This window comes from Gadus morhua, chromosome 16 (assembly GCF_902167405.1).
Source record: "Gadus morhua chromosome 16, gadMor3.0, whole genome shotgun sequence".
NCBI classification, from domain to species: Eukaryota; Metazoa; Chordata; class Actinopteri; order Gadiformes; family Gadidae; genus Gadus; species Gadus morhua.
Genome location: NC_044063.1, coordinates 2,963,097 through 2,979,269, shown reverse-complemented (window position 1 = coordinate 2,979,269; position 16,173 = coordinate 2,963,097). Strand labels below are relative to the sequence as shown.

Sequence of the window (16,173 nt, the reverse complement as noted above, 5' to 3'; positions counted from 1 at the left end):
CCTGACTTGTCCAATTCCACAACACTATAAAGGGGGTTTGTTGTGTATAGGTCTATTTAAAATACAATGTATAATTAATAACCATAGGCCTATTGACTTGTGATGTAAGTCGACTATTCTGGCTGCGTTCAGTAGGCCTAGTCTGTCTGTATCGAGTGGACTCACGTTTCCGGCATATTGTTCTGCACAACAGAGATGGTCTACATTAGGAAGGGAGGTACCCCTACCTGTTGTAGAACCGAGCACAGCAATGCTCTTAGAATCTCCACGAAGGTCTTCTACTATAGGCCTACTCTAAATAAATTATTTGTCTGCAAAAGAAGATACATTTATAGATGTTGGGATTGATAGATTAAAAAAGTGCCTTTAAAGCCAGGCCGAATGGGAGTTGATACACCACACAAACACACAATAAACTGTTGATAAGTAACGCTGGCCGTATTTAATTAGTCCCAAAATACTCGGATAATAGGCTCCAGATTGAGAAATCCCTAGTTTCCTTTAACTCTCTTTCAATCAAATCTATAAACATGTGGTTATTCAGATAATTATACACCAACGAAACATTCTGATTCCTTGATTAATCGATTTGGATAAATTAGACGATACGTGACTAACAAGATATGATACATCTTACGATGTAAATTGACATGAAAACTCTGCAAGTTGTGGTCATGTTGAGAGTCCAGTTGGGTTATTTGTGGAATTTTGAAAAAAATCACACTGAAAAATTATGTTTATTAGTAGTAACCAAAGGAAGTCAGCTGTTCAATTTCAGTATTTTGCTGAGTAAAAATAACTAAAAATGTACGTAACATGTCTATAAAGTAGAAGCAAAATACATGATCCAAGATCATGCTACAGCACCAGACCAGAGAAAGACTGTTAAATGTTTTCATGTTAACAATCGTTTATTGGAGTATAACATTTCTTACACACTCACACACACACTCAATGACCAGATACAGGGAATGCTGTGTAGTGCATGACAAAACCTGTCCCCTCTTTCTCTTACTCTCTCTTTCTCACAAAAGCCACTGCGCTCATGTTACCCAGTGTGCGCTGGCAAGAACCGAAGGTCACTTCTGATTCTGATTCTGATTCTGATTCTGGTAAGAGTTCTGGTTCTTCTGGTTATTTTATCACGCTACATACCTCCAGGCTTCCCCCTAACTACCTCTCAACCTCCCTTCTTGTTTTGTCTTTTTGCCAGACTCCAGTGCTGAGTTTGATGAAGACAATAAGGGTGAGCAGTTACACTCTTCCATTGAGCTTTGAGTCTCAATGACGAGGTGATCAGACAACAGAAGTATTGCATTCTGTTGTGTGTGTGTCTATAAGGTTCATAGGGATGCTTCTGTACAAAACGTATCACTACCAACTGCAGAATTGTGTCTGGTTGCAGATTTACCATTCCTCCATCTCACCCTCCCTTCTGCTTTGTCTTTTTTCCAGTTGCCAGTGCTGAGGTTGATGAAGGTGAGCAGCATGCTGCCTGCCAGTGTATCATGAGGCCGACTGTTATTGGAGGGCTTAATGTACACATTAGTCTTACACTGGACATGCTGTCGGTTTTGTTACTGACAATAATTAATTAATTAATTATTTATCCTGACAGAGGAGATGCACTTCAAGTCACGTTGTGAAAAATGTAAAACAGCTCAGCAGGTGAATTTAAACAAAATACATACCTTCACATTTACATTACATAAATTACCTTAAAGTTAAACCAATAAGTTGTATTGATCTTTATTGTTGTTGGCTTCTGCTTTTTCTTTTTTACAGAGTTCTGAGTATGAGAAGATTACCCCAAGCAAGATTTCTAAGTGGAGCTTCCAGTGAGTGACATTCGGTCCTCAGAATAATCAGAATAATATATTCACAACCATAAACAGATTCTGTTTTAATGTGTGTGTGTGTGTGTGTGTGTGTGTGTGTGTGTGTGTGTGTGTGTGTGTGTGTGTGTGTGTGTGTGTGTGTGTGTGTGTTAGGATACAGCTGAAAGGCAAAGGGACCTATGAGTGTTCGGCTACAGGTCTGGTGTTTGAAGTGTCGGAGCAGGCTCTGGTCCGCTACTCTGTCCTGTCCTGGTTCCAATTCTCTGAGTTCCTCCCAGACTCCTGGAGACCTGCTGGATCGATTTGGAATGTGGATGTGGTCAACAAGGATCCATCTGTGCTCCAGTTTATCCATTTCCCCCACTCTCTGTGCCTTGCTGGTAAGAACACACTGTGACTGTTGGGTTGGGGGGGACTCATAAGCTGAATTAGGGCCGTATTTTGCACCCAGCGCAATTTACTTTCTACACTGATGCATGCATCGTTGCTAGTTTGCACCCAGCGCAAAGCCGATTTCCCCCCCGCAGCAAACCTGCGCCACTAAACTTGCTCCCCGAGAGGGATGTCGGCGAAAAGCAGAGGGGTGTTCAGGCACAAATGATACATGGTGCTATCTTACAGGTCGATAAAGCAGTTGCACAACTGACCGAAAAATACCTGGTCTAAGTGCACTAGCGGATAGCGCAGTTGGTGTTGCTATTTTGACGTACCATAGCAGGTTGGAACTGCAACATAAGCTTACACACCAGTAGGCTATACACAGCAAAAACATACAAATTATTTGCCTGATTTAAATATTATGATGATTGTTGAAAAAAAAAAAATCCGTTGGGGGTGCATGAATGAACACTGTAGTAGGCTATGCCATGCGTTAAAATAATAATAATAACAATAATAAACTGGAGCAAAGTAGGCTATATCCCAGCCTTCCAAAACAAAATCTTGTTTTAGGGTAAATGCTTTTAGGATTGATGAGTATTTGATCGTTAGAAAACATCATTTTACCGCGAGTGAGTGTTTAAAAGAGTGAATGAATGCGGGTGTGTGCACCCATCTGTTTAAACACGTAATGCATAATACAGTGGCAATGGCAATGTAAGTTAACGGGGGGACACATGCATATTATGAACACAAGTCGATGACGATAATGTATAAAATACTGGTAAGAAACTATGTTTGTTCATGTATTGCCGCATATCATTAAATACACCCACAGGGCCGCTTTTCATATGTGTATTAAGTTTTCTTTGCCAAAATGTACATGACGACTCAGTATTTCTGAAGTTGTAGAAGAAAACGGTATCCATGTATGAATTAGGCCATACTAATTGGCCATAATGTGCCCTTATGTCATGCATCTGGCTCATCGGAGACTGCAAACACTGTCAAAATATCAACTCGTCAGGTTAAAATGTGCTCATGGCTCTTAAAGGCGATAGGAGATGGCACTCTCATTGTTCTTACGCCCAAAACACACCTACGGGTATTCAGACCAACTCATTTTAGATTTGCGTCGGGCACAAGAGTCATTTATCCGCCGGTATAATAGCAACAGCGCCAGAGATCCGCCCACAATGCTAGTTCCGTTTCGCGCTTCTCACTTGCGTTTCAGATCGTAAAATAGGGCCCTATGAATCTCTGTGTGCATGGCAGCTTTGGCAGTGTTTTGTTGACCAACCATTCTGGTAATTTCTTAGTTTTCAAATTGGGCTGACTCATGCAGCTCGCATTAACTTTTGATACTCGATATTTGGTTTGGAGTTTTTAATGAAAAATGTTTTGGTTGAATTGAATGTTAAAAAAATACGAAATAGGCAAAGTGATGACATCTTTCTAATATTTATTTATTATCATGGAACTTTGGGAGGGCGTTCCATCACAAGGCTCCCAGTCTAGTTTTCCCATTGTTTTCCCATTTTGCAAGATCCCTGCTTATTTTTAAAACGTAATCTGGATTAGAAAATCATCTGTAGAACAACTTGTAACAACATGTATTTCTCCAGACTTATGATTCTATGTATATACTGGCGATTATAATTTCCCAACGGGCTCATATAATGTGATGTAACTTTTCCACAGAACCTGAGCATGAGCTGAGCTTCAGTGTTCTGCATGTAAAGGATCGCCATGCCAACATTGAGTCGACGGTGGACTTCACGGCAAGCCATGTTAAATGGCGCGTGTCCTCGCTTTCTCCTGTGGGTCTCATCATTCCGAGCAGTCTGCAGGTGAAGCACCACGCGTTGGTGCTGATTTACAAGGAGCGGATCAAATCCAAAAAAAAGATATCGATCTTCCACGTGTTTTTGGCCTCGAACGACGGCTCTGAGATCCAGGTGATGAAGCAAAACGGACCAACAAGTCAGTAATGGGACGAGAGTCCCTGTGTGTTGATAAACAGGATAAACGGACAGACTACACTAAACTGGGCTATGGTAAAATGAGCTAAACTGTGCTAGACCAAGCTGGGATAAACTTGGCTAACTTGGCTATAGGCTAAACTGGGAGAGACTAGGCTGGACTAGGCTAGCCTAGAAGGCACTAAGTGAAACTGTGCTAGGCTAGGTAACTCAGTGTAACATCCTTGAGGGTGCATCTGTCTTTCTGTTTCTGTGATCTGCTATCTTGAAAATAACCCACACCTCACATAATAATAATAATAATAATAATAATAAATGTTATTTATAACCCTGCGTTCACACCAAAAGATGCAAAAAGTTGACGCGCGTCACAATCCCATTCAAAGTGAATGTAGAGACGCGTTGCTGCTTTGCTGCCGCAGCAGTTGCTGCCGAGAAAACGGGCAGCAAAATTTGATTTGCGGCGCGTCAAAATCTGATTTGCAGCGCGGCATGCCCGTGCCCGCTGCCGGGCACGGGCGGCGGGCGCGTTCGCGTATTTTGCGGTGCGTCAAATGCTGCTCGAGTTGAAATATTTCAACTTTTCGGCAGCAAACGCGTGATGACAGCCAATCAGCGTTCAACAGCGTTGCCACTGAGGCGTTGCCACTGAGTGACATGCCGTAACAGCCAATCAGTGTTACTTAAATGGAGGAGAAGATAATAATTGCAGTCTCCGCATACCCGGTGATCTTCAACACCACCGTGGCCAGTTATAAGTGTCCAATACATATATATATATAAGTATAAATGTCCACCCGAGAGATCCTAGCACCGATCCTAGCTAGCAGGTCATCAAACTGGGCTGGAGTCAGCCTCAAATAGCGCTGGAAGCGTTCGCCATCCAGACGGAGCTCCTGCAGAAGACGGTGAAATTCACCGAGCTCTGTACGGCTCCGAATGGTCTCATGAACCCATAAACGACGGGCATTCCGACGTCTCTCCCTCTTCCACAACAGGTAAAGACATGCAATGCACGTAATGTCGGCCATGGTTGTGAATGAATTCAGAAGCACCGCGGGAAAAACTTGCCGCGCATCAAAACTGCGGCGCACAGGGACGTGCACAGGGGGGTTGCTCAGGTTGCTTGGGCAACTGCCCATATGCCCTCCTCGACTCACGTTGCCCTTCCGAGGAAAAAAAAATAAATAAAATGTTAATCATTTAATGGATGCAGAATTTCATGTAGGCCTAGATAAAAAAAATCGCCACTCGAAACATTAAATAAAGTAAACGTAGCCTCATTCAATTCCGTTCGGGCACTGAGAGTGAAAGTCAGTAGGGGGAGGGCAAACTCTGCCGCGCGGCAACAGCCGCTTTTGCCGCCTCCCCTCTGCCGCCCTTCCCTCATTGAAATGAATGGAGGCGGCGAGTTGCCGCGTGGCGTGTGAAAGCTGCTTTACGTAGCTGCAGCACTGCACGCGACCGGAACACCGGCACCTGTGAGACGACTGCCTTGATGTTGTCGGAAAAGGTGAATTTGAGATGTATAACAAACAAACAATCATCATCACGTTTTATGAAATGAATTACAATCCTCATAAATCCAGGCTCAGTTTGCCACGTAACGTTTAGCCTAAATAATCAGACAGCTAGCTAGCTTGCAGACAAGCAGCCCGTTATCACTATAGTCTACACTTTTTTTTTGGTAGGCAAACTAAGCTACATGTCTGCTGATAGTTAGTTTCTAACATTTCGTTTTAACAAGAAGAATAAATGATGGAAGTAATGCATCACATGAATTCTTTCATTCAAAATGGTTCATGCCTAAATCTTATCACTATTTTGGGTATTGTTTGTTATTGTTAAGTGAAGCCGAAATGCCCAGTGAAAAGAGGAGGATTCAGGAGAGAGAGAGAGACAACTAAAGGAGGCAGCAAAGAGGAGCACATCACTACAGGGTTGGCTACGAAAAAGCCAAACAGCAGGTGGGACAGAGACTTTGCATAGTGAAAATTAGTGAAAATTATACTGTGTAGGCTAATTGATAAATTAATCAGACTCATATTTTAGCCTACTAATGGGAATTTTTTTCATATTACATTACATTTAAGATGAGGAGCAGCCACAAGCCTCCAGACACTCAGAAAATGTGGACCAGGAGGAGGCACATAGGGCAGGTAGGCCTAAGGGCTGATCACCATATATGAGAGGACCATGCTAGAAAGTACAGGGTTAAAGAGCTGCATGGGGGGGGGGGGGGTTCCCTTTTTTCAGGTCAGAGCAACTGCCCCTCAAAATTCCTGTGCACGTCCCTGGCGGCGCAGCAAAAGTTTTGCGGCGCAGCAAAACCTTTGACGCGCCGCAAAACCTTTGCCGCGCTGCAAAACTTTTGACGCAAAACTTCAGCGGCAACGCGTTCGGGCAGCAAATGCATCTTTTGGTGTGAACGCAGGGTTAAAGACAAAAGTACCATCCTCTTACTAATTTTTTCATGCACATCTTGTTCCTGTGTGTGCAGGCTATTGATGAACAGGTGCTCTCTTCTCATAAGATATTGATCAAGATGTACAAATCGGCCGCCTGTAGGCTGGGAGAAAAGTTCCACTGCCTCACAAGCAAGCCAAAAGGGCAAATTGAACCCCCGGTATGTATTGTGAACCTTTTTATTCTCATTCACATGTGCCTTAACCTGCAATGAAAAGTTGTCATTTAATATTCAAACAGAAAGATAATTGATAAATATCTAACTTTGTGTGTGTGTGTCTGTGTGTGTGTGTGTGTGTGTGTGTGTGTGTCTGTGTACAGAAACTAGAATTTGTTAATAAATTGTTAGCGTCTAAGGGATTTTTTGAAGTACGCTTCGGTGAGCTTCCTCCTTTCGAATTGTTTCTGAAGGACTCTGACTGTGATGAGCCTTTGTGGTCTGCTACAATCAGAGAAGGTAACCGATGGACACAACTGGAATTGTTTTTGTGGTTTGCATGGTGAGACTCTGATGCTCTTTTCTGTGACAAATTCTAGAGGATTTGAAATTCAAGAAGAAACCGATTGTAAAACCAAGACGTAGGTTTTTACCTTTCAAGAAGACCCAAGTGGCAAACACCAGACTGGAAGGTACACTTTTCTTTGTGATGCTGTGTTCTTTGGATCATTGGTCTTCCAATCAGATAGTAGGATAATTACGTAAATTGAATCAGCGCAAAGCCACAATTCTATAAACTATTGGAAGTAAGCTGTGTTTATCTTAACAATGCACAAGGGACGAACAATATTTAAATGTACGATCAGGGTCATCGTCAATTAATCTTTTTGTTGTTGTGTGTGACCAAGTGGGGGTGAAAAACGGTTTTATATTTACCCCAATAAAGAAGTTGAATTAATCAACTATCGTGATTGCACGCTGTCATTAGGTATTCAGAGTATCTATTGATACATTATACGTAATTCCTCGTTTGTTCGCAAACCTGGCCAATAAAACTGAATCTGAATCTGAATCTGAATTTATAATTGCCTTTTCATTCCAGGCAAGCTTCAAAGGATCCGTTCTGAATATGTGCAAAGAGTTTCAATCTCAGTTATCAAAGGTCTCCTGGATGACCTTTGGCAGCAGAAGGTGTTCAGTACTGAGGACAAGGACACTGTGATGAACCACAAGATCAAAGCAGACCAAGCACGTTGTCTGATCGACATGGTGATGGGGAAAGGGGAGAGAGCAAGTCAGATAATGATTGATAGTATGAAGGAGAGGGATCCTGAATTATGCAACACATTGGGCCTGATCTCTTCTCCTTCATTGAAGTAATTTTAAAGAAACTGTCGCTGCCAACTTTTTTTGACAAGACAAGCTGGAAAAGTAAATGATGCTGTCATGTTCAGAATAGATCCTCCTTCCTGGCTACTACATGTGTACTAAGCTGTTCCCCTCAGTTACCTCCTATATCCAAGTATAGATAAGAATTTTGTTACATTATATTATAATAATGTTGGTATTGTTGTGATCATGGAGTTTGTAAAACAAGTTGACATTATGCCAAAGAAAGAATACATTTTTGATAATCCACTGAATTTTATTCAGGTTGCATTTTTTACATTTTCATATCAGTTTTTTTTTTTATATTTTATATATTTTTTATATGTTATCATGGATATGACCAAAATCCAACTTGCAGGGTTCACCATAACATTAGCCTGACCCAGGAATGGTCAGACCTCTGTTCGGGGCAAAATAAAATGGTCAAACATATGCTTTCTTGCTTCATTTGTTTGACATATTATATACACGATAACATCGTGTATATAATATATACACGATGTGTTGCAACAATGTGTTGCAACAACATGCAACACATTTAATATCAATACACTTTAGTAACAATTGAATCACTGAATAATCAATGTGCAACAGGTTAAACCAGCCATCAACACGCAAACTACCACCGCAGGACAGGAGAGCCCCCTTGTCATGTTCATTATCATCATTTTGCAATTAACCAGATTTTAACCACCACCACCCTGCGTCCTTGGTCTGGAGGGGGCTCCTCCAGACCAAGGACGTCAATACTACAAACCTCCTAGGTGTCTACTTTTGGGCTCCTCCGACATGCACTGGTACAAGCACATCAATAAAACTCCATAATTCTATAATTCAAGGAATGAATGAGAATAAGGACAACTCGGACCATAGGTCCATGAACTGGCACAGAGAAGATTAACAGCTAGAAACCTAGAATGAAAAAGGTGCATGTAATGACCCAACAAGGGAACAAATGAAGTTAACACATATATGGTAGCCTATATATGGGGAGAGACTGATGAGGGAATGAGGTGCAGGTGGGAAGATGAGGAAGGAAGGGGAAGGGAATGAAGCGATCTCAGATGGGAGTGGTAGGATCCTTGAAGCAAGGGCCTTGCTTCAAAGATCCTACCACTTAGGGGAAGAGTCAGAGGACATCCGGGGGACAGTTGGAGAACAGCATCTAAAGGACATAGAGCTGACCAGGGCCTCTTCTGCTGCAGTGTGAGTACCTCATTCGGTGGGTTGGTTCCTTCGGTACATCGCTGGGGTTCTTTCAGAGGTTGGTATCAGAACAACGGATTCAGGCTTCACAGAACCACCGGTAGTTCTCGGACAGACGCCAGCCTGGCCCCAATTCAGCCATTCTTCAATCTGAAGAATAGAGTCAGAGAGCTCTTATGAGTCAGAGTTAGGTTGGAATGGCATATCGGCATGCAGATAAAGCAATTTGAATTTGATTGGTTCATTAATGAATCCTACAGGACCCTTTTATACGTCCAAAAAAAGGAAGAACCATTATATCAGCGCAAATAGCACACTTCCCAGTGTGACCAAGAGAGGTCACTGCAGACACTTGCTAAAGAGATCCCACACATGTGGAAGCAAATCACTCCCATAATATTTAGAATTTGAAAAGCCATTGCATTTTGTATACGAAAATTAAAACAAACAATTTAAAATTAACAACATTGAAATGTTTCAATGTTATTAATTCAATTGTGTTTACATTTTAATACACACAATTCAATAGCTTTAAAAAAAAAAAAGAATAACTTTGCTCCACAGTCCTGGCGTGCATACCCAGTGCTAGGCCGACTTAATTTTACTTTACACACTTGATTGCATTGCTACTTTATTCCGGTCGCCAATTCATATATTGCATGGTCTTGCTGTATGTGCAATGCAATGTAAAGTTGTGTTGTTTGTTTTCAGGCTGGTTTGCTAAAGAGGCTAATGTAGCTAACCAATTTCATGACACAGTCATGAAGACGAACAAGAACACACCATAAAAACAACACGGCGGCTTCCGTTGATCTGATTGGTTGATTTGGCCCGTCTATCCCCGTCGGTGGACCTCTCTGAGGCCATCGACATCTTTAGGGCCGGAGTTCCAGACATCGAGGACGGCGACGACGACCACATCGGGGTGGACGACGTCGCAACGCTCCAGGGGGCCGCCTCCAACCCCAACCCCGATGCCGCAGCAGCAGCAGCCGCCGCACCCTGGGAGAGCAGTACCGCGGAGCCAGAAGTCCCGTAAGCTTGCTCCCCCTTTTTCTTTCGCAAATAAAGAAAAAAAAGACTGTTCGACCGAACGGCAGTACATACTCCCTAAAAGCGGAATTCCTCTAGGCTGCCTCTTTCCCCCCCTCAGCCGGGTGGCTGTAGGGCGGCGGCCGGACGGCGTGTTTACATAACCTCTGGTTCACCTGCTTCTAAGAAGCGGCGTCCCTTTGAGCTTTGTGGGCGGTCTGGAGACTCATTACACGAGCCCGTAGATACGGACGCTTGTATCAGTCTCCTAGTTCCCCACATTATCCCCTCTACCTCCCTTCCTCAGTCTGTGGAAGGTGAGAAGACGGGTCTGCGTGCTGTGGTTACAGCCAGCGGACAACGCGCGGGCACGAGTGCAGCGTCTAGACAGCTCGCTGTTTGTACAGCGACTGTAACATCTGCCACGCTCGCTGTGCCTCCTCCCTTTCATGGGATGCCCCCCTTGGTTCACACACTGTGTGGAGGTGGTAGGGGCCGAGGAATACGGGTAATTCTTGGACAGCGATCCTCAGCTGTCAGCTCGCCCTCTCTCCGACCGCTATGCGTGTTGGCAAGAGCGGTGCGTTCTAACATCGTGGTTGGACAACACGTTGAGATGGGGCCATCCCATACAGTTCAAGCGCCGACCCAGTGGCAAGCACGGCTCTAGCAGCAGAGGTGGCCTGTCTCTTGCAGAAGGGGGCCATCACTGCCGTTCCCCCCCAGGAGTCACACCTAGGATTTTACTTCCGCTACTTCCTGGTTTCCAAGACGTCAGGGGAGAAGAGACCTATTCTGGATCTTCGCGTGTTTTCCTCGCGGCAATAGATTTGTTGCCGCGAGGAAATCCAGAATGCTCACTATCAGAGCGCTGCTCCGATCTGTGAGAGAGGGCGACTGGTTCACATCCCTGGATCTCAAGGATGCTTACTTTCATGTCCCTGTTCGGCAGGCGCACAGGTAGTTTCGCTGTTTCGCCTTTATGGGGGTGACGTACGAGTACCAGTGCCTGCCATTCGGCTACTCTCTAGCCCCGCGCACCTTCTCAAAGTGTGTGGAGACGGCGTTGGGACCGCTCAGGCGTCAGGGAAAGAGGGTTCTCTTCAAGCCTCGACGACCTACTTATTCTGAGCAACTCAGAGGAAGCTGCGAGAAGGGACACCATGACGGTGATAAACCATCTCTCCTTCCTGGGTTTTGCCATCAACTGGGAAAAGAGATTTCCGCTCCCCGGCCGGCAGATAGTCTACTTGGGACTTTGCCTAGACTCAGCCGCCGTGACGGCGATGACGCTGCGAGACTCCATCCTGTTGGTACTCTCCCGCTTTCGCGTTCGCAGAAACGTGACCGCACTGTCCACCATGCGCCTGTTAGGACTGATGGCAGCCGCCCATCCCGTGGTTGCCCTGGGTCTGCTCTTTATGCGCAGACTCCAGCTGTGGTTTGCTCGCCAACGGTTGGACTCCGTGCGACACAAGCTCAGGGTGCTCCTCGTACCCCGTTCGGTGTCACCAGACCTGGAATATTGGGGAAACTTGGGGCCCTTCTCAGGGGTGTTACCCTGGGCAGAGTGTCGCCTACGTAGTGGTCTTCACGGACGCCTCGTTGACGGATTGGGGAGGAACGTGCCTCTCTCACTCAGTGGGAGGCGAGTTATCAACACTATCCAGAGTGCTCGTGCACCTTCTACTTCTTCCCTCTATGCGGCAAAGTGGTGCTCTTTCTCTGAATTTCCAAATATTTATTGGAAAAAAGTTTGGTCTTTTCCACTATCAAGGTCCATGCAGGCTGTGATGGTGGACCGATCTTCAGCCATCCACTGGTCAAGAGGTTCTTTCGTGGGGCTAGACGTGTTAGGCCTGTTTCGCGCGTGATTACACCACGCTGGGATCTCCCCACCGTGTTGTGCGGGTTGTCCAGGGACCCTTTCGACGCTCTGTCTCAGGCCCCTTTGGATGCCCTGTCCTTTAAAACTGCGCTCTTATTGGCTTTGGTTTCTGCCAAGCGGGTCTGTGAGTTGTCTCGCTCTGTCTGTCAGCCCGAGCTGCTTGTTGCTTAACGAGGACAGCTCCTTTGCGCTGCTCAGACCTAATCCTGCGTTCCTCTCTAAGAACATTAATAGTTCTTTCCGGTCGAGAGATATATATTCTAGTGAGGTGGAGGCGGAGTTGCATCTCATGTGCCCGGTGCGGGCGCTGGCTATGTACGTGAAACGCTCGGCCGCGTTCCGCTCCACACAACAGTTGTTTGTGTGATATAGCGACGCTAGCAGGGGCCGCGCTCTCTCTAAGCAGCGGTTTTCTCACTGGGTATGTGAGGGTGTTTGCTTAGCCTATTCTCGACAGGGCTTAGCGCCATCATTGGGCGGTAAAGCTCACTCCACACGGAGCGTGGCCTCTTCGACGGCTCTACTCAGAGGCGTTTCGGTGGAAGACATCTGCGCGGCTGCGTCTTGGTCTTCCCTCTGCCCCTTTGTCCATTTCTACATGTTAGACAGGTCCAGGGGCTCACACGGCAACTCTGTGTTGGAGTCCGGGACCCCTTCTACAGCTTAAGAATATAGACATGTTCTTTTGAGCGGCATCGTTAAAATTCCTATCTCCGACTGGCGAGTTGGACTTGACTGCCAGTATTTCTCTCCCGCCGGACTAGAGGGGTTCCTATTGGCTAACCAATTGACGAGTTGGTTTTGTCTGCAAGTATGGCACTCCCGTCGTTTTTTTTTCAAATAAGAAACGGACGAGAGAAGCCCCTCGTTGGAGAGTCGAACTCCATAGCTCCGCCCCCGGTGGTAGCGGACCTGATCGAAACCGTATTACTCTGGTTTTTCTCTTCACTTTTCATGGATTCCATGAAGCACGGATTGGGGCCGGAGTCTTTACAGACTCACTTTTTTCTCTAGATCATCGCCTTGCTTGATCTAGGAGGAATTCGTTTTTTATTAAGCTGTTGTGTTTTGCACATCCTCTGCTATTTTGAGTCTTATGTGCCCTGGTGACTTAAGTTTTTTGACTGGGGTCCAGCAGGAGTACATTGATTGGGCTCCGCTTGCAGATTCGCCTAAGCCCATAAGGCGAAGCTTCCCCGATGGTCTGGTGGGAGAGACAGACATCGTTGAGGTGAAGGGCCCATTCCGGTGGAAGGACCATACGGTTGAGCTCTCAGTGCAGGAGAAGTCCTTCTACCTTCATCAGGAGGACGGTACCTTGGAACAGGGACCCTAATGATCCAAAACATCCAAGGAGAACAATGGGTATAATGAAGGTAATTATACCTTCATTTAGTGATATCATTTGTTGTGTTCTTTTTTTAAATTCTGCTGAAAGCGATTCAAACACCGAATTCAAGTACATTTTATTTCACTTTGGTGGGCTCAGCAAACTGAAACTTACTTATCCAAATGAATCGTAAATCCTCAATGGATTCTGGATTCACTAAAGCACAGCAGAGCTGCACCACCACATCAGCGTCGCTTCGCAAGGTGTGCGGAATGAAACGCAGGATTTTAAATTCTTTCAAATGGGCTTTTGCCCTTTCAACATGGATCCTGGTCCCTGCAATGTCTTAAGTTAATTCGATAACTCTTTCAACCTGCCATGATTAAAAAATGGAGGTATGTTGACACTAACTCCTTCTGGCACAATGGCTAAGATTAGAAATCCCTCATCAGCAAGTATGAGATCACCTGACTTGAAGTCCTCCAGGATTCCACGATGGCCTTGTCAGAACCAGATCAAGGATACAATTTGCTGCATACATACGTAAACATATGTACACATACACAAAAAAATACACAGATGTAGAGGCAGTGCAAGTACCATTTCTTCAGGAATGGTAAGAATTCTAGTTAAGTCTGTAAATGAAACATATAGGCCAAAGCTTACAAGTAAAGGTCCATTGATCGCAATTTTCTTCCCATGTCAACATAATAATTACTAATCATTGAGCTGAATGGGACTAATAGCTTTACACTAATGTATCCCATTATCTATTGAATGCTGTTGAATTATATTAATGTGATTAATGTTTGAATTGATATTGAATATGTTGGCATGACTAGTACAGAAATATGTTGGACAATGAAGTAAGAAGGCAGCCTTTCCCACAAACCACTTTTATTTTTCCCCAAACAGACGTCTGAACCTTCCTTGCTCGGGGCTCAGAAAGTTAACATAATATATATAAAAAGAATGAACTGACACAGTACCAGCTGCCTCTTGGGGAAACTGTAGAAAAAGATTGTGCTAGTCGTAGTGGATTGTTAAAAAATATTATTATCTTTCTTTGGCATAAAGTCAACTTGTTTCAGAAACTCTGTGATCACAACCATCGATACCTGTCTATAGGAGGTACCTGAGGGGAACAGCTTAGTACTTGCAGAAGATGAAGGATCTATTCTAAACATGAAGTCAATTATTACTTTAAGGTCAAGACATTTGGAAAAAGACTGCAGACTGAAAACTCATCTCTTGTTTCTATAATTTAGCACTTAAAAAAGTTTCCTTACTGAACGCATTTCATGTACTTGCACGATTCCTGCTCTTTTTGGGTTGCATCTTCCATTGTCGAATGCAATTACTGTGGGTCGCTTTGCACTTAAGTGTCAATCAGATAAATGTAATCTAAAAGTACAGAATTTAATAAATCTGTCCATAGTTTCAATTATTGTGGAAGGGGCCGATAACACAGCACAGGGTCGCAACTGATGCTAACACTTCAAAAATGCCTTGGCACATACTGCATCTTGACCACTGGTGGAGCAAAGCTGTATGAGCAATTGTGCCATTTAAACAGTTTATACGGTAAAGATGGACTCAACAAGAGCCTAGCTCTTACGGCTGCTTACACTTTAGAATAATCTCTCTGTTGTCATCATCTGGCCGTATCCCAACGACCAGTATGCATTCACAGACAGCTTCACTGTTTCAGGTTATTCTGCATATCTTCATTGTTCTCTTTGGACAGAGCCATCTAGTTCACTATGGCTACTGCTTAATCAAGGCTGAGGAAGCAAAGAGACACGTCCTTAGTGCACATACAAAAAACAAGTTAAACTCAATTGCAATTGCAACCACATTACATTACTACCACAAATAATATTTAATGGATCCTGTAAAAGATCGGAGCTGCTCAAATGGGCTGGACGTTCACTATGTGTGGCTGAAGTACGTTACCTTCCAAAGAAGAACGAGTCTCGACCGGTATGTCCTCCAGGTCATTCAGACCATTCAGCAGGTCCTGTGCTGTGGCCTTTCCTGGTGGTCTTCGGCGCGTCCACAGCACCAACATCTTCAGCTTCTGCATGGCCACATCCGTCTGTCTGTCTGCCTTGATGTCATCCAGATCTTTGGTCTTCAGGTCCAGATGGATGGCAACCAGTTCCCACTCCTTTCCCAGCGTTTTGGCCACATTCATGAGCTCCTTTTCAGTCAGAGCTGGTGCGGAGCGGGTTTCAGGGCTTACGTCTGGGGATAAAAAAGACAAGGACGATCCGCACACAGGCAGTTCAAGTCATCTCAAAATGATGGAACACTAAAATATATGGAAATATACTCTTCTTAATCTTTTGTCTTGAGACCAATCATCTCATTCAAAAGATGTCACCCGCTCACCTGGCCCATCCACCATGCAAGATTTCTTATTGATCTCTTCTTCTTCTGATTCACTTGTACGTCTTTTCCGGCCTCCATTTCCTGAAGAAAAAATGTAATTTGTTTACGGGGTTAGGGTGAGCCTACAAACCTGTAACAAGCCTATGAAAGGTATCCTGTCGAATATGCATTTTTTTGAAGAAAATATGTAATATGTTCTCGAAGGAGCCAAGGAACACAGCAAAACCCTTACCTCTTTTTTCTTTCCTTGGCTTTACCACCGTCTTGTCATCTTTAAGACCTAGGATATGAAAAAGGATCATCAGTCAGTCTTACTATGTCAACCATAAAAC

At 44.4% G+C, this 16,173-nt stretch overlaps 4 protein-coding genes across 10 annotated transcripts in view; 1 reads left to right on the top strand and 3 right to left on the bottom strand.

The window, feature by feature from the left end:
* Positions 1-16,173, top strand: part of LOC115560668 (vitellogenin-2) — a 434,163-nt gene that overhangs the window by 8,316 nt on the left and 409,674 nt on the right. For 2 of the 5 annotated variants that reach the window (XM_030380124.1, XM_030380127.1), the window contains 11 exons: positions 1,035-1,112; positions 1,214-1,246; positions 1,456-1,479; positions 1,619-1,668; positions 1,786-1,838; positions 1,992-2,218; positions 3,918-4,174; positions 6,699-6,824; positions 6,986-7,121; positions 7,202-7,294; positions 7,705-8,423. In XM_030380124.1, coding sequence (XP_030235984.1) covers positions 1,035-1,112; positions 1,214-1,246; positions 1,456-1,479; positions 1,619-1,668; positions 1,786-1,838; positions 1,992-2,218; positions 3,918-4,174; positions 6,699-6,824; positions 6,986-7,121; positions 7,202-7,294; positions 7,705-7,982 — 1,355 coding nt within the window. In that variant the 3' untranslated portion in view covers positions 7,983-8,423. Of the gene's footprint in view, positions 1-1,034; positions 1,113-1,213; positions 1,247-1,455; positions 1,480-1,618; positions 1,669-1,785; positions 1,839-1,991; positions 2,219-3,917; positions 4,200-6,698; positions 6,825-6,985; positions 7,122-7,201; positions 7,295-7,704 lie in introns of those variants that run through there. The other 3 variants (XM_030380126.1, XM_030380128.1, XR_003979799.1) reach the window with 3 other exon arrangements.
* The window catches only part of LOC115560655 (uncharacterized), a 553,265-nt gene that overhangs the window by 277,589 nt on the left and 259,503 nt on the right, over positions 1-16,173 (bottom strand). The window lies entirely within an intron of this gene.
* Positions 1-16,173, bottom strand: part of LOC115560657 (uncharacterized) — a 360,390-nt gene that overhangs the window by 298,178 nt on the left and 46,039 nt on the right. The window lies entirely within an intron of this gene.
* The window catches only part of LOC115560696 (caspase-1), an 87,276-nt gene that overhangs the window by 64,007 nt on the left and 7,096 nt on the right, over positions 1-16,173 (bottom strand). The window contains exons 7-10 of one of the 2 annotated variants that reach the window (XM_030380198.1): positions 16,074-16,121; positions 15,842-15,922; positions 15,404-15,694; positions 14,325-15,231 (exon numbers count right to left, since the gene is read on the bottom strand). The exons of the other annotated variant lie outside the window; for it this stretch is intronic. Of the exons in view, the coding sequence (XP_030236058.1) occupies positions 15,215-15,231; positions 15,404-15,694; positions 15,842-15,922; positions 16,074-16,121 (437 nt within the window). The 3' untranslated portion in view covers positions 14,325-15,214. Of the gene's footprint in view, positions 1-14,324; positions 15,232-15,403; positions 15,695-15,841; positions 15,923-16,073; positions 16,122-16,173 lie in introns of those variants that run through there. 2 annotated transcript variants of the gene reach the window in all.